At 48.8% G+C, this 17,804-nt stretch overlaps 3 protein-coding genes across 3 annotated transcripts in view; all 3 read left to right on the forward strand.

The window, feature by feature from the left end:
- The window catches only part of LOC147099747 (ferritin heavy chain, oocyte isoform-like), a 412,482-nt gene that overhangs the window by 357,355 nt on the left and 37,323 nt on the right, over nucleotides 1-17,804 (forward strand). The window lies entirely within an intron of this gene.
- The window catches only part of LOC147099751 (ferritin heavy chain, oocyte isoform-like), a 273,112-nt gene that overhangs the window by 251,952 nt on the left and 3,356 nt on the right, over nucleotides 1-17,804 (forward strand). The window lies entirely within an intron of this gene.
- LOC147099755 (ferritin heavy chain, oocyte isoform-like) lies at nucleotides 4,916-7,268 on the forward strand. Its single transcript, XM_085969156.1, has 4 exons — nucleotides 4,916-5,017; nucleotides 6,112-6,258; nucleotides 6,464-6,589; nucleotides 6,968-7,268. Exons 1-4 carry the CDS (start codon nucleotides 4,916-4,918, stop codon nucleotides 7,112-7,114), a joined length of 522 nt encoding a protein of 173 aa, XP_085825282.1. The 3' UTR covers nucleotides 7,115-7,268.

Here is a 17,804-nt window from a genome sequence, read left to right on the forward strand (position 1 = left end):
CCACTTTCCCTTACCTGGACAATGTGACCATCTGCGGCCATGACTTGCAGGACCATGACGCAAACCTCGAGAAATTCCTCCGCACCGCCCAACTCCTGAACCTGACATATAACAAGGAGAAGTGCATATTCCGCACAGACCGCCTCGACATCCTTGGCTGTGTTGTGGAACACGGGGTCATCGGTCCCGACCCGGACCGGATGCGTCCCCTTATGGAACTCCCACTGCCCCACTGCCTAAAAGCTCTGAAGAGGTGCCGAGGGTTTTTTTCCTACTACGCCCAGTGGGTCCCCTACTATGCAGACAAAGCCCGTCCGCTGATCAAGTCCACCTCTTTTCCCCTGACGGCAGAGGCCCGCTTGGCCTTCCACCGTATCAAGGAGGACATTGCCAAAGCCACCATGCACGCAGTGGACGAATCCATCCCCTTCCAGGTGGAAAGCGATGCGTCCGACTTCGCTCTGGCCGCCACCCTTAATCAGGCGGGGAGACCTGTGGCCTTCTTCTCATGAACCCTCCAGGGCCCGGGGACCAGACACTCCGCGGTCGAGAAGGAGGCCCAGGCCATTGTGGAGGCTGTGCGCCATTGGAGGCACTACCTGGCCGGAAAACGATTTACCCTGCTCACTGACCAGCGTTCAGTTGCTTTTATGTTCAACAACAAGCAGAGGGGCAAAATCAAAAATGACAAGATCTTGAGGTGGAGAATCGAACTTTCCACCTACAATTACGAGATCTTGTACCGGCCTGGGAAGCTCAATGAACCCCCAGATGCTCTATCGCGTGGCACCTGCGCCAGCGCGCAGATCGATAGGCTGAGGGCCCTCCACAATGACCTCTGCCACCCAGGGGTCACCAGGTTCTTCCACTTCATCAAGGCCCGCAACCTGCCTTACTCCATCGAGGAGGTCAGGACCATGACCAGGAACTGCCAAGTCTGCGCTGAGTGCAAACCGCACTTTTATAGACCAGACAGAGCCCACCTGATAAAAGCCACTCGCCCTTTCGAACGCCTGAGCGTCGATTTTAAAGGGCCTCTCCCCTCCCCCGACCGCAATGTGTACTTCCTCAACATCATTGACGAGTACTCTCGTTTCCCGTTCGCTATCCCCTGCCCGGACATGACCAGTGCCACAGTCATTAAATGTCTGAACGACCTCTTCACCCTGTTCGGTTTCCCCAGCTATATCCATAGCGACCGGGGCTCATCGTTTATGAGCGATGGACTCCGCCAGTACCTGCTCGCTAGGGGTATAGCCACAAGCAGGACCACCAGTTACAACCCCCGGGGGAACGGACAGGTGGAAAGAGAGAATGCGACAGTTTGGAAGGCCGCCCTACTAGCCTTAAAGTCTAGGGGCCTTCCGACCTCCCGCTGGCAGGAGGTGCTCCCCGATGCGCTCCACTCGATTCGGTCACTGCTCTGCACTGTCACCAATGCCACCCCTCACGAGAAAATGTTTGTCTTCCCAAGGAAGTTCACATCGGGGACATCGTTACCACCATGGCTGACGTCCCCAGGGCCGGTACTACTGAGAAGACACGTGAGGACCCATAAAACGGAACCCCTGGTCGAGAGGGTCGACCTCCTCCACGCCAACCCCCAGTACGCTTACATTGCGTACCCGGACGGGCGGGAGGACACAGTCTCCATACGAGACCTCGCACCCTCGGGGGCCGCAGAAACCCACTACCCATTACCACCACCCCCCCCACGACCCGATATCCAACCCCAGCAGCCGGCACGCCTGGGCCCATCACCCACGAGGACTACACTCCAGTGCACCAGCCTACAACGGATGCGACGCCAGAAGCTCCACCACCCCTGCCGTCGCCACGTCGATCACAGCGGCAGACAAGACCTCCGGAGAGACTCCAATACATGAACTTCTAAATACACTTCACCCCGCCGGACTCATTTTTAAACAAGGGGTGAATGTGGTAAACCACTGTTATACCTGCCTGCATGTGTGTGTGTACTCCACTAGGTACAGGTCTGTACATGCCTCGGCTGACTCCTCCCACTATTCCAGGTATATAAGTGACTGCCTCTCAGTCCCTTGGTATTCTGGACGGGTCGACCACTCGAGGCAAGACCTTCATTCTCTAGTTAATAAAAGCCTGATTGTTACTCGCTTAACCTCAGTCTTTTGAGTAATTGATGGCGCGTCAACCGGCAGCTCCTCCATAAATGTATTGATTGGTATTCAGGCCCATTGTGCAGTTCATACCAAATAGCAATCATCCTTTCCAAATCCGACTGCATCTCCATTTGTGTCCTCCACCCCCAGGAATGGATTCAACCGTTGATGATGCTGCAGCTGCAACACGCCAGTGTTGACAAGCTAATTTAGGAACTTAGCTGAGAACTGCAGCGGGTGCAATGAAATTGCCATCTTCAGCCATTCCACGTTGATGTCTTTGCATCTCTCGGAGGCATTTCTGGGGTATCTGAGTCCCCACATTTCACACGACGATGAGCCGCAATTCTACGAGTCGGGATGGGTTTGCGTGCTGACGGGTTTGACGGCTTCATGTTTCAGACAAAACAAAGTCTTCAGCTCACTCGATGTGAAAAACTTTACAGGCGCCCGTGTTTTAAGGATGACATTGAATTTACAGCACAGAAACTGGCCATTCGGCCCGACTGCTCCGTGCCGGTGTTTATGCTCCACACGAGCCTCCTCCTGCCCTTCTTCATCTAATCCGATCAGCATATCCTTCTATTCCCTTCTTACCAAACTTCACCTTAAATGCATCTCTGCTCTTCGCCTCAACTACTCCTATGTGGTAGCGAGTTCCACATTCTCACCACTGAAGAAGTTGCTCCTGAATCCCCTGTTAGATTTATTAGTGACTATCTTATATTTATGGCCCTGAGTTCTGGACTCCCCACAAGTGAAAGCATTTTCTTTCCATCTACCTTATCAAAACACCTTCATAATTTTAAAGACCTCTATTAGGTCACCCTTCAGCCTTCTTATTTCTAGAGAAAAGCGCCCCAGCCTGTTCAGTCATTCCTGATCGATATAACCTCTCAGTTCTGCTATCATCCTTGTAAATCAACTGTGCACCTTCTCCAGTGCCTCTATATCCTTTTTGTAATATTCTCCTTAGAGCAGAGAAGGCTAAGAGGAGATTTGATAGAGGCGTTTAAAATCATGAAGGGTTTCGATAGAGTAAATAAAGAGAAACTGTTTCCAATGGCTGAAGGGTCGATAACCAGAGGACACAGATTTAAGATGATTCGCAAAAGAACCAGAGGCGACAGGAGGAAAAACTTTGTTACACAAGGAGTGGTTAGGATTGGGAATGCGCTGCCTGATGGGGCGGTGGATACAGATTCAATAGTGGCCTTCAAAAGGGAATTGGATAAATACTTGAAGTAGAAAAAATTCCAGGTTCCTGGGGAAAGAGCGGGGCAGTGGGACTAACTGGATTGCTCTTTGAACGAGCCGGGACAGACTCGATGGGCCGAATGGCCTCCTTCTGTGCTGCACTATTCTATGATTCTATGGAGACCAGAACCGTGCACCGTACTCCAAGTGTAGTCTAACCGAGGTTCTATACCAATTTAACACGTTGAACTCGGGTGCGGTTCAGCTGCAAGCACTCCCCGCACTGAGGTCAGAACGGCACTAATGGTAACTGTTTGCATCTCACAAAATCTATGAGGTCGACGTTCACCCCGCTCCGTGCCAATACATTTCCTACAGTCTGACTACAAAGAAGCACAGCCCTGGTAGCAGCTCCCCGAGTGACGGGCTAGAAAATACACAGAGAAACATAGAAGATTGGAGCATCAGTCGGCCATTCGGCAACTCGAGCCTGTTCAGCCATTTAATGAGATCGTGGCTGATCATCCAAATTCAGTACCCTGTCCCTGCTTTCTCCCCATATCCCTTGATCCCTTTAGCCTCAAGAAATATATTCAAATCCTTCTTGAATGTATTTACTGAATTTTCCTCAACTGCCCTGTGTGGCAGAGAATGTCACAGGTTCACCACTCTCTGGGTGAAGAAATTCCTCCTCATCTCAGTCCTAAATGGCTTCCCACTTATCCTTAGACTGTGACCCCTGGTTCTGGACTCCCCGCCATCGGGAACATGCCTGTTTTTCTGGAAGAGAAATTTCTGTCTTTACATTCGAAGGGATTGTGTGATGGGGAGAAATATTTAATGGAAAGTCAAGCCTCATGGGTCCCGGTTCTACAGAATCTGAAAATGTGAAATGAATAATACTCTGGTGTATGTTCCATAACACACAAAGATGTTTCCAATCAATTGATTCCATTTTTAGAATATTAATTCACGGGATGTGGGCGTCGCTGTCAACGGCCAGAATGTATTGCCCGGCGCGAGTCGCCCTGGAGAAGGTGGGGGTGAGCCGCCTTCTTGAACTCCGTGCGGTGAAGGTACTCCCACAATGCTGTTAGGCAGTGAGTTCCAGGATTTTGACCCAGCGACGATGAAGGAACAATTGTAGGAAAATTCATCGATAGCGAAGGATGATTCTCAGCACCTTGAGCTTTTGGAAAGCAGCAAATTGTCATTTAATTCAAATGAGAGCATCAAACAACGAGAGACTTTCCGATTTGAAGAAGGTCAAGGAACCCAAAAGCAATGACATCACCGAGACTGATCTCCCAAACCTGCCGGTTTTCCATAGCTCTGATTGGCTCTGGGTCTCACCCCCTCCTCCCCCACACCCCCTCTCCTTTGTTAATTGGTGCCTGGATTCAGGAAAGATTCCTGATTGGCTCTCAGGGATTGTCAATCATCATTGGTGATGTCATTCCTTGTTTGAATGCAGGCTGTCCCAGTAGTATAAATACAAGAGCTTGAGTTAGAAAGGGTTAGTTTTTGAACTTTCTAGGTGCTAGTGAGCAGTAATAGTACAACAGGAAATAGTGAAGATGGCCTCCCAAGTACGTCAGAACTACCACAAGGACTGTGAGGATGCTGTCAACAAGCAAATTAACATGGAGCTCTATTCCTCCTATGTTTATCTTTCCATGGTGAGTCTTGTATTCCTTGTTGCTGTATTCTTAAAAGCTGGACATTCTGTAGTTCCATGAACTGGCTTTAAATTATATTTCTCTTGACTTCCTTACCTGGGAAAGCAATCTTTGAGCAGTGAGTACTTCAGGGTGAGCTTGTTGTGTTGATGGCCTGCTCCTTGTAGCAGCTGCACTCTGTTGACCAGGTTTAATATATGGAACTAGCTCAGCTGCTGCCTGAGTTTGTAACAGAAGAGCACAAACCTGGTCAAGTGACTGTTGGTGCTTGTTGATATGAAACAAAGTTCAGTTTCAGTGGGGTGACTGTAGTGAGTGACATGATGGCAGGTCCTCACTAGCTTTCTTTTTAACTGGAAGTGAAGTTCTGGGAATCCTGGTGTTGAAGCCTTGTTCACTGTGCCTAGATCTCTTTGGCTACAAGGCACTTTGGGAGGTAGTCAATGAAGCCACCTGTTATGTGGGAAATGCAGCAGCCAATTTGTGCACAGTAAGCTTGCACAAACAATGAGACTCATCAGATCATCTGTTTTGGTTGAGGGATAAATATTGGCCTGGGAATCTGGAGAGAACTCCCCTGTTCTCTGAAGTAGTGCCTTGAGATCTTTCACATCCACCTGAGGACAGACAGGGCCTCTGTTTAAAATCTCATCTCATCTGAATGACAGGAAGTAGAGGAGGGACTACTTATCCAGCAGTAGAGTTTAGTTTGACTGGTCATGAAATATAATCCTGAACTGTAGTTTATAGTTTTTATTTGTTGGTTGACTGTTTCATCCTGGTTCTTGGGAGGAGAAGCTGGCCAACATGTTCAGATTAGTGAAGTGAATTGCATTTTGCTAGTTAACCAATGGTATCTTCAGGATCAAGGGAGAAGCCAGGGACCGGGTACTTGTTTGGATGATCAGCCATGATCTCACTAAACGTTGGAACAGGCTCAAGGGGCCGAATGGCCTACTACTGCTCCTATCTCTTCTATGGTTCTATCTATTTTTGCAAGATTAAGAACTCACTAGCTAACTAGGGGTAAATATAATCTTGCATTGTATATGAAGATCTAGGTCTGATGAAGCTGTTTAAAATTCTCTCCACAGTCCTATTACTTTGACCGGGATGATGTTGCCCTGCGTCACTTTGCCGAGTTCCTCAAGGAGCAGTCACATGAGAAACACGAGGATGCTGAGAAACTGATGAAATTCCAGAATCGGCGTGGAGGCCGAATCATCTTGGAGGACATCAAGGTTGGATTCAATAAATGAGTGGCCTTCTGTTGGGTTCCCCTTGTTTCCAATACTTTCTAAAGCAATGCTGTCATTCTATATTCCTGTGACATATTGGTTCATGGTAACATGGATTTCTGGCTGCTTTTCACCCCTGTTTTCCTTGTGCTGTCTTGTGTCTTTTTTATTTAATTCATTGTAAGTGAACTGTGACTTTCACCTTCAGAAACCAGAGCAGGATGAGTGGAGCAATGGTCTGGAGGTGATGCAGAGAGCTCTGCAGATGGAGAAGAATGTCAACCAGAGTCTGCTGGATCTGCACAAACTCTCCACTGGGAGCACTGACCCTCATGTAAGTTCTTGGTGGGTTTTTGGGTATGTTGGAGGTGGTGGAACCTTGCTGTCCTTGAGCCGATTCAACAATCTACATGCCCAATCGCTTTGTGTTGGGGTGTCTCCTGGGTTCTTAAGGGGGTTGGGGTGAGGATGGGACAGTTGGCCTTATGTGGACATTGAGAATAAGTGTGTCGCAGTGGTTCCAGGATCTAAGCATCTATTGTACAGGAATTACTAGATCATTTGAGCAAATTTACATCATCTCAATTACACCACTTGACTATCCTCCAGTCCAAGAGGATTAAAATCCCAACTCTAGAGGAAGTGGGGGGAGCTTGGATGTTCCTTGATATCTGCTACTGGCCATAACTAGTTTCACTTTGTTTCTTTTCAGTTGTGTGACTTCCTGGAGACCCACTACTTGGATGAGCAAGTGAAGATAATCAAGAAGCTTGGAGATCACATCACCAACTTGAAGAGACTGGGAGCCCCTGAGAATGGCATGGGAGAGTACTTGTTTGACAAGCACACCCTGGGGTAGAGTGACTGAAGCTTATTGTGTTCAGTACTCGTGTTTATATAATTGTGTGGGAGACCCTGTCCTTCAGGGAATGATGGGTTGTGTGACTTTGTACAAAGAGCTGTGAGACCAGGGCTCTGTAATATTAACTCTAAATAAACTGTTCAACATTGGACTGGATTTTGTCTCCTTGTAAATTTGAGTGGTTGCTTATTTTCTGATAACATTTGGTTGTCTTCAGACAAGAGCTACGCTGGGCTGTGTCCTCTGAGATGGTGTGCGTTGGCGACGTATTTCTTCCACCAGCTGCACGGCCTCAATTACGCCACGCAGCTCCTGTTTGTGAAAGTGGGCGGCATGCGTGCCAGCCTGCGGGAGCTGCCTGTCTTCTACCAGGAACTGCTATGGGTTTGGAACTACGTCGCTTCCAGGCGGAGCTCTTTTTCCCCCCGCCCCCTCAGGAGCAGCGGCTCTCCTTCGGGAGCCGTTGCTCAGGAATCCGCACCTCCACGACCGTGGGTTCGGGTGGCTGGCGGAGCGCAGGGCTGTGCCTGGCAAGGTGACCAGAGTCGGGGATCTGCTCGATGGCGGAGGAGCGGGCTGGATGGCGCCGGAGGAGCTGGCGCGGCGCCGGTCCTGGGCCAACGTCCGGCTCGTGGTCCAAGCCATTGAGTCGGTGAAAGTGGCACTGGGCCCCGGCTCCACTAGGTGTATCGAGGCGGCTTGAGCACGTGGGGCGATCCCGTCTGAGCTTGCCCCCGTTCAGACGGAGTTCCTAATCGGCGCCCGGCCCCGAAACTCCCCTCGGAAACCGGCTCCTCACAACTTGCGCCGTCTCGAGGAAAGACCCTCCGTGCCTTTTCATTCCGTGCGGAGGAGTTTTTTGTACGGGCTGCTCCTGCGCAGACACCACTTTGCCGTCTGCGTCTGCCATCCGGACACGCCTTGGCGTGGCGTCTTGCTGACCGGCGGTGGCGGAGGTCCCCAATGGAGGGCTCTCTACGCGGGAGTCCTCCCTTGTTCCATCGGGGACTTGGCCTGGAGGGTGTTGCACGGAGCGGTCCCGTGCAATATGGTTTTAAATAGGTTCACGGACTCCCAGGCCGCCTGCATTTTTTGCGGCCTGGAGGAGTCCGTGTTTCACGTTTACATAGAATGTGAGAGGTTGCAGCCCCTCTTTCATTACCTGAAGAGGCTGCTCCTTGATTTTTGGTTGCACTTCAGTCCCACGCTCCTGATCTACGGTCACCCTTGTGGGCCTGGCTAAAAAAAGCAATCAATTGGTCCGGGGGGTCGTTCAGCCGGATTGCCTGCCTCTCTTCCGCGGCCATGTTCGCGCCCGGGTGGCCCTGGAGATGGAGCACGCGGTGTCCGCCGGCACGCTTGAGTATTTCCGCGACCGGTGGGCGCCGCGGGGACTGGAGTGCCTCGTCAACCCGGAAAACCAAATTTTAATTTGATTTATGTTTTAGTTGAACTTTTGTTAATTTACAGTCAAATTTGTTGTTGGTCCAAACTAAAAGAGTACACTGGGCTGTGTTTACACAGAATGTGAGGTGGCAGTCCTCCTTTCATTCATTATGTGAAAGGAGCTGCTCAATTTTGGGTTGCACTTCAGTCCCACGCTCCTGATCTTCGGTCACCCAGTGTGGGGGGAGCAGGCAGATGAGAGGACCTTCTCGGAGGACTGCTCCTGGGCCTTCCCAAAAAGGCCATTAACTGGTCCAAGCAGCGGGCGGTTGAGTGTTGTTCGGCCCGATTGCCTGTCTGTCTTCCGTGGCCATGTTTGCGCCTGGTTCTCCCTGGAGATGGTGCACGCGGTGTCGGCCAGCATGCTCGAGCCCTTCTGTGACGGGTAGGCACCGCAGCGACTGGAATGCATCATCGACCCCAGCAACCAAATTTTAAGTTTCATTTGATGTTTTAAGTTGCAGACAATTTGGTTAAACACCCAATCTAGTCGAGTAGAATTGTCCTAATTCAAATCTGGGAGTTCCAACTGGCCTTTATGGGATTCTTTTCTTGGTGAAGATCATTTCTGTTGGGGAGGGGGTGAAGAACAATACTCTCTTCATGGAGTCCCATTGGCTTAGAACCACACTGCACTAGGTTCCTACGGCTAAAGCTGCCACTTCTAAGCCTAATGGAGAGTTGGAGAATAGAGCAAGGTAACTATAGGATAAACAATTAGAGACGTGGTCACAGTGTTAGAGCTTTATCTGAGTTTTGACCTTGGGTGAAAATCTGAGGTTATTCTCAACATACCTGTATCACATGAACACGTGTGTCAGTCCACTAGTCCCACTTTTCCTTACTTCATCTTTCATTCAATAGTATTAGACCTTTGATGTGCTTTCTTAGCCTGTTCCTTCCTGTTGATCCCACAGTGTTGTGGTCCAAACAGGAACACAAGGTATCCATGGAACCCCAGCACCGTCCTTCCCTGACCAGATTGAGGGAAACCTCAGTAACTCTCATCTCAGAATGATTTACTGGACTTCCTGTTCCACCAGAGAAGATTCACCAGTCTCCTCGCCTCTTTCCATTTGTACTTTCCTTCTCGACAGTCAAACATCAAGAGAGATTAATCACTAAAACAAGTCTATAACAGATAGTCTCTTCACATCAGTGGGACAAAGTCTACACAACCAACACTACACACAGTGATTGCCAGCAACTGGGTCCAGGCAGCAGAGGGTCGTTCGGCCGACTGACTGCCGCTCTTCCGTGGCCACGTTCGTGCCCGGGTGTCCTTGGAGATGGAGCACGCGGTGAACCCGGCACGCTCGAGGCCTCCTGCGACCGGTGGGCCCCGTGGGGACTGGAGTGATTCATCACCCAGCAACCAAATTTCAACTTAATTTGTTAAGTTTCACTTAATGTTTTGAGTTTAGTTAGTCTCTTTGTTTATGGGTTGCTCAAAAAGAGTACACACAGTGATTGCCTCTCTCTTCCTGCAATCCCCCCAATCCCGTCAGCTTAACTCAAACATCCTTTCCCTGGCGGATAGACCAGACTTACCCCAGTACATGTCAAATACATGGAATGTACTCGTGCAAAAGGTCATATTTAAAACATTACAAAAAACACACATACACAGTTAACCATCATTTAAAGCTGGCATGAATCTAATAATGGGGGTGAGGCGGACCTACAAATACAAAGGGATCGGGATAGGTGGGTGGAAAATGGCATTTAATGTGGGAAAATACAAAAGAATGAGACTAGGGAAAAGAAAGACTTGCATTTCTATAGCGCCTTTTACGACCACCGGACGTCTCAAAGCACTTTACAGCCAATGAAGTACTTTTTGAAGTGTAGTCACTGTTGTAATGTAGGAAACATAGCAGCCAATTTGCACACAGCAAGCTCCCACAAACAACAATGTGATAATGACTGGATCATCTGTTTTTGTTATGTTGGTTGAGGGATTAATATTTAAAAGAAAGCACAATTTACACTTCATCTAGAGCCATCCTTTGTTTCTTAACCTGTCCCATTACCATCTCCCTTTGCCTTGAATATCTCTCAATGGCCCAGTAATTCGGGTCCAAATGCGTGAGTACGGTCTGGGTACTCACGCATCTGGCCGGTGGAAATGCCGGCGTTCAGGAAGCACCGCGCATGCGGGGAACGCCGGCATTTCCAGTCCTCTGAACGAAGGGGTTCAGAGGCACAGCGCGCGCAACTGCACAGGCAGCGCGTGCGCAGTGAAATTCCCTTTTTTTTCCCCAGAGTTGCGCGTGTGTAAAGGCCTCCGATATTTACACACGGAAAAACCACACGTAAGTACTTAGTTTTTCAGGTAAGCGGTCTATTAATACAATTTAGATTTTTTTTTTCCACAGGTTTGTAATTTTTAAGAATTTACAGTAAGGTAAGTTTAGTTTTAGCCCCGATTTTTTATAAAAATTTTTTTTTCAAATTTTAAAATTATTGTTTAAAATAGTTTTTCATAGTTATTTATGGTTCATTTAAGTATTGCAATGTTTTTTTTAAATTTTCTTTCAGGTTTAAGTCGTGTTTTGGGGCCAGCAGTTTTCATGAGTTTGACAGCTCTCACTGTCAAACTTATGAATGAACTTTTGCAACCTCCCATTGGTTGCCCAGTGCCCACGTGATCCCAGCCGGCTCATCGCACTAAGTACGCCGCTGGGTCACGCACGCACAGCGCGGCAGGACCTCAAGCTGGCCAGTCACAGGAATGTCATTGCGGGCCAGATTTCAGATGTCGGCGCGCCGGGTGAGTCCACCTTGGGGCCTTGCACGCGCGGCAATCACCCGAGCCGAATTACTGGGCCAATGTCTCTTAATCTCTCCTGCCTTCCATCCTATCACAGACCTTCCCTTTTGTTCTTTCCTCCCCTCCCCCCTTTCCCAGCCTCTTCACTTGCTTAAGAATCTGTTCCATTTCCGGCTTTTTTCCAGTTCTGACGAAAGGTCATCGACCTGAAACGTTGACTCTGTTTCTCTCTTCACAGACGCTGCCTGACCTGCCGAGTGTCTTGGTAAGCCTGTGTGTTCTAGTTATTGTTAATAAGAATCACTGCACACAGACCACAAGAGTAAATTCAACAGGTCTTTACTAGTCGGAGGTCAGGCTGAACTGCCCAATAAATCATTACACAGCACTTATATACCGGTGTGGTCACCACCGGTATTACAGTATACAGCAGCCAAGATAAAGTAGTGCATCTCTTAAAATAGTTCTCTTAAAGGTGGAACGGTTACATACACCACAATCCTCCCTTTTTAGCTTAACAGTATATATTCCCCATTAAACATAACATAATAACATATATACACAACTTCATGTAAAAACAGTTCACAGATTCAGTCTCTGAGGAGGCCTCCTGATCCGAGACGGATAACGCCTTTCAGGGGTCTCTGGTTCTCGTTGCTGGGGTGACTCATCTAGTTGATCCCCTATGGATAGGACATCATCATCAGGTATATTCACTTCTGAGGTAGATGCTTCAGGTTCACTAACTTCCTCCACGGTTGTCTCTGTCGTAACCATGAGCTCGACCCTTGTTCTCGATCCCACCAGTTGGTCAGCATGACGTCGCATTACATTTTCACCAACATCTACCGTGTACATCAGGGGTCCTTGTCTGGCCCGAATTGTTCCAGATTGCCATTTCTCGTTTTTATAGTCCCTGGCTAACACCGGTTGTCCTATTTCAAAACTCCGAGTGGGCTTGTTATTGATATGCTGGAACTGTTTGTTTTCGACTTCCCTCCGCACATTTGGTTTTAACAAGTCCAACCTGGACCGCAACCTCCTGTTATAGAACATCATGGCAGGACTTTGGTTTGTTGTTGCATGGGTGGCGTTTCGATATGCCAGTAGGAAATTGTCCACCTTGTGTTGCAGTGGAATCTGATCTTCGCTCATGGCCTTTATTGCCTTTTTGAACGTCTGCACAAACCTCTCGGCCAGCCCATTCGTAGCTGGATGATATGGGGCAGAGGTATAATGTTTCACCCCATTCTTCTTCAGGAATTTCTGGAATTCCTCTGACACGAACTGTGGTCCGTTGTCCGAACATATTTGCTCTGGCAATCCATTTCTTGCAAATATCGTTCTTAGCACCGCGATCGTCTTCTCCGAGGTAGTGGTAGTCATTTTAATCACTTCTGGCCATTTAGAATGTGCGTCCACCGCAATTAAAAACATGGAATCCATGAATGGACCAGCAAAGTCAATATGTACACATTGCCATGGGGTTGAAGGCCATTCCCATGGATGCAGCGGTGCAATTGGAGGTGCATTTTGGACTTTTTGGCACCCTGAGCAGCTTTTCGTCAGATCCTCTATCTGTTGGTCGATACCCGGCCACCACACATAAGCCCAGCAAGGCTTTTCATCTTGACTCCCCCCAGATGACCTTCATGTAGTTCTTTTAGAACTCTCTCTCTTAACTTAGGAGGGATAATCACCCTTGTTCCATACATCAATGTTCCCTGACAGATGGACAGCTGTTCTCGTCTTGCTGAGAATGCCGGTAACAGTGGATCACCATGGGCTGGCCATCCCTTTACTGTCAATTCGTAGACCCGGGCCAGTGTCGGGTCATTCCTAGTCTCCCTTTCAATATTTGCATTGGTGACAGGTAAACATTCGATGATGGTCGAGTGAAAGAACTCCACCGGGTCAACCGTCGGTGCCTCCTCCTCAGTAGGTAGTGGCAGGCGCGACAGCCCATCAGCATTACCATGCTGCTTTGTACCTTTGAATTCTATCTGATATTGATGTGCCCCTAGGAAAAGGGACCATCTCTGGAGCCTCTGTGCTGTCATCACCGAAACACCCTTCTTAGGGTTAAAAATGGATACCAACGGCTGGTGGTCTGTCAGCAGTGTAAACTTCTGGCCCTGCAGGTAATGATTAAACTTCTTTACTCCCCACACAAGGCTGAGAGCCTCCCTATCTATCTGAGCATAGTTGCGCTCAGCGGAGGTCAATGATCTGGATGCAAATGCGACTGGCCTTTCCAAGCCATTTGGCAACTTGTGTGAGAGTACTGCTCCAATACCATAAGGAGAAGCATCACAAGCTAAATGAATAGGTAGCGTTGGGTTGAAGTGAGCCAACACTTCCTCTGAGGTGATCAATGCCTTGCTTTTGCGAAAGGCCTTCTTACAGTCCTCGCTCCACTTCCACGGTACTTCTTTCTGCAAAAGAGCGTTCAGCGGGTGCAGCACCGTGGATAGATTTGGCAGAAACTTATGGTAATAGTTAATCAACCCTAGGAACGACCTCAACTGGGATAAATTTTCCGGAGCGGGAGCCTTCACAACAGCTTCGATCTTGTCAGGTGACTTGTGCAGCCCCTCCTGGTCAATGACATGACCACAGTACGAGATCCGTTTCTGAAAGAACTCACATTTCTGGCGATTAACTCGAAGTCCATATTCCTTCAATCTGGTGAGCACCAGTTTCAAATTTGCAAGGTGTTCCTCATCGTCATCTCCTGTAATCAGGATATCGTCCAAGTAACATTGAGTGCTTGGAATTCCCTGTAATACCTGCTCCATGGCCCTCTGCCAAATTGCTGGAGCCGAAGCCACTCCAAAAACCAGTCTATTATATCGATACAAGCCTCTGTGCGTGTTGATTGAGAGATACTGGCGCGACTCTTCCTCAACTTCCATCTGTAAGTACGCTTGCGCCAGGTCTATCTTGGTGAAGTGTTTCCCGCCAGACAATGAAGCAAAGATATCCTCAATCCGCGGAAGCGGATATTGCACCGTGTGAAGCACCGGATTAACCGTGATCTTGAAGTCTCCACAGATGCGGACCTTCCCCGGTTCCCCTGGCTTGTTACTCGATGAACGCTTCATGACGGGAACAATGGGCATGGCCCACTCACTCCAGTCCACCTTAGACAGTACTCCTGAACGTTCTAGCCCTTCCAGCTCAGCTTCCACAGCAGGTCGTATCGCATAAGGTACCGGTCTGGCTTTGAAAAATTTTGGGTTTGCATGTTCTGCAATCATGATTTTTGCCGTAATTCCTCTCAGTGTTCCCAGTCCCTGTTGGAACACCTCTTTAACCTCATCCAATATTCTGGACAATCGTTCAGGTTTGACATCTTTTTTTCCGGAATCTACCGTTATTGCTTTTAGGGAGTGCCAGTCCATATTTATTTTCCTGATCCACTCCCGTCCCAGAAGTGGTGGACCTCCCTCAGGTAGTACATTCCTTGGTGTTCTTTGCCCTTGTGTACCACCTTGACTTTTATCTTTCCGATGGGGTATACTCTTTGCCCCGTGTATGTCTGCAATGCTATCTCCGTATCCCGTAGGGGAATATGTGTGAATAACCTTTTGTAATCTTGCTTATTCATGACCGTCAACGCCGATCCGGTGTCCAATTCCATCTTCACTTGGACTCCTGCTATCTGAAGTGTGACCCAGATGGTTTGTAGGTCAGCTTCCTTACTCACATTGTGAATTCTCAGACTACCCAGTTCCTTGCTGTTGGAGTCTGAATCCGAATTCTGTTCATCCAAACTCTTCTCAGCCACCTTATGTACCTTTCTGCACTTTTCCTGCGGTGACTTTTTGTTGCTGGTCTTCTTTCCTGACCGGCATACTTTAGCTATGTGACCAAGCTTGCCACATTTTCTACATTCCTGATTTTTAAACCAGCATTGGTTCTGATCGTGTGTTGTCTTTCCACAACGATAACATTTCGCTGTACCCAAAGCCATTTGATCTACGCTGAGTACCGCTGCCTTCAGCTGCATTTCCGCAGTGCCTCTCGCTGCGGCTTCGTGCGATGCTGCAATAGTGACAGCCTTATCAAGTGTAAGATCATTCTCTTCAAGCAGCCGCTTTTGTGTTCCTTCTTTCGACAATCCACACACGAATTTGTCTCTCAGTGCCTCTGTCAGTCTTTCCCCAAACTGACAGTATTTCGCTAACTTACGCAGTTCAATTAAATACTCCGCGTTGCTTTCCTCTTTCAGTTGCGTTCTCGCATAAAATTTAAATCGTTCCGCTAACATCAGCGGTGTGGGGTTCAAATGATTTCTCAGGACAGCAACAATATTAGCGAAAGCCTGATCCGCCGGTTTAGCTGGTGATAGAAGGTGCTTCAATAGCCCGTATGTCTTCGCACCCATTGAGTTTAGTAAGGTTAGTGCTTTATCTTCATCTGATATTTTATTTGCCTTACAATAAATCTCTATGCGTTCTACATACGTGGCCCAATCTTCAACATCGGGATCGAAATCGTTGATGTTACCACGCTTAGGCATCCTCGCAATCTTCTTGAGAAACAAAAAGAATTTTTTTTTTTTTTTCAAAATGGCGGTTTCCCGCGCTTGTCTTCTTCCCCCGCCTACGAAAATGGCAGCTTCCCGCATTTGGCTTTCTCCCCCGCTGGCTGTAATGGCGATTGCCGTATTGCTGCGTTCGCCCTCCCCAGCGGTTCTCAAATCGTGCCTCCCAGCCCCTCTTGCAGTCCGGTCCTTTCCCCCGGCTGCGGCTTAGTTCTCCGCGTTTTTTTTTTTTTTTTATCCCACGCCTCGCGGCCTCGGTAGCTGCCCGGCCTTTTTCCCCGGTCGCGGTCGAGCTCTCTCTCGACGCTGTTGCATCTCCCAGCCCGCTTGCAGCCCAGTCTTTTACTCCGGTTGCGTTTGCATTCACCGCGGCTCCCGTGCCTTACGCTGCCCCAGTCTCAGCGCCTCTGGCCCCGACTTCTGTCCGGCTCTTTTCCCCGGCCGTGGTCGAGTTCGCCGCCCTTATATCCTCCGTTTTTCCCTCCCCTACTTCACAGCCAACGTGGCCGACTTGCTGCTCGTCGCTGATCGGCTTACCCACCACCGTGATAGAAGGGATGATCGCTGCCTGTTGCTGATGGAAGGCTTCGTGTCAGGATTCTTCCTTGCTCTTCAGACCCGAGTCTTTTCTCAGCAGGATGACGAGGGCGGATGCCTCTTCTCGACGCCCGTTAAACTGCCTTGGATATATCTCTGCCGCAGGGTAAGATCGTCATCGTCGCCACTGTTAAGTCTGTGTGTTCTAGTTATTGTTAATAAGAATCGCTGCACACAGACCACAAGAGTAAATTCAACAGGTCTTTACTAGTCGGAGGTCAGGCTGAACTGCCCAATAAATCATTACACAGCACTTATATACCGGTGTGGTCACCACCGGTATTACAGTATACAGCAGCCAAGATAAAGTAGTGCATCTCTTAAAGTAGTTCTCTTAAAGGTGGAACGGTTACATACACCACATGTCTCCGGCATTTTCTGTTTTTATTTGAGGGATAAATAGGACAACCCAGCCTATCCAATCTTTCCTCATAGCTAAAATTCTTCAGCCCAGGCAACATCCTCGTAAATCTCCTCTGTACCCTCTCTAGTGCAATCACATCCTTCCTGTAATGTGGTGACCAGAACTGCACGCAGTACTCTAGCTGCGGCCTAACTAGTGTTTTATACATTTCAAGCATAACCTCCCTGCTCTTATATTCTGTGCCTCGGCTAATAAAGGCAAGTATCCCGTATGCCTTCTTAACCAACTTATCTACCTGTCCAGCTACCTTCAGAGATCTGTGGACATGCACTCCAAGGCCCCTCTGATCTTCTGCACTTCTCAGTGTCCTACCCTTGTGTATTCCCTTGCCTTGTTAGCCCTCCACAAATGCATGACCTCACACTTCTCCAGATTGAATTCCTTTTGCCACTGTTCTGCCCACCTGACCAGTCCATTGATATCTTCCTGCAGTCTTCAGCTTCCTTCATTATCAACCACACAGCCAATTTTTGTATCATCTGCAACCTTCTTAATCATACTTCCTACATTCAAGTCTAAATCTACGCTAGTGTCCCCTCTCTTTTCATTGGACCAAACAAAAGAAACAATTTCACAAATAAGGTGACAAAACCCAATTACCCTTTTAAATAACCCTCCACCAATCAAATTAAAATTTGGTTGTCCCGATTAACAATGCACTCCAGTCCCCGCGGCGCCCACCGGTCACGAAAGAGCTCGAGCGTGCCGGCGGACACCGCGTGCTCCATCTCTAGGGCCACCCGGGCGCGAACATGGCCACGGAAGAGGGGGAGGCAATCCGGTCGGACGACCCCCTCGCTCGCCCGCTGCCAGGACCAATTGATGGCTTTCTTGGCCAGGCCCAGGAGCAGGCCCACGAGGAGGTCCTCCGACCCGCCCGCCCCCCTCCGCACGGGGT

This window comes from Somniosus microcephalus, chromosome 28 (assembly GCF_052327205.1).
Source record: "Somniosus microcephalus isolate GS21.2 chromosome 28, FLI_Smic_1.0, whole genome shotgun sequence".
NCBI classification, from domain to species: domain Eukaryota; kingdom Metazoa; phylum Chordata; class Chondrichthyes; order Squaliformes; family Somniosidae; genus Somniosus; species Somniosus microcephalus.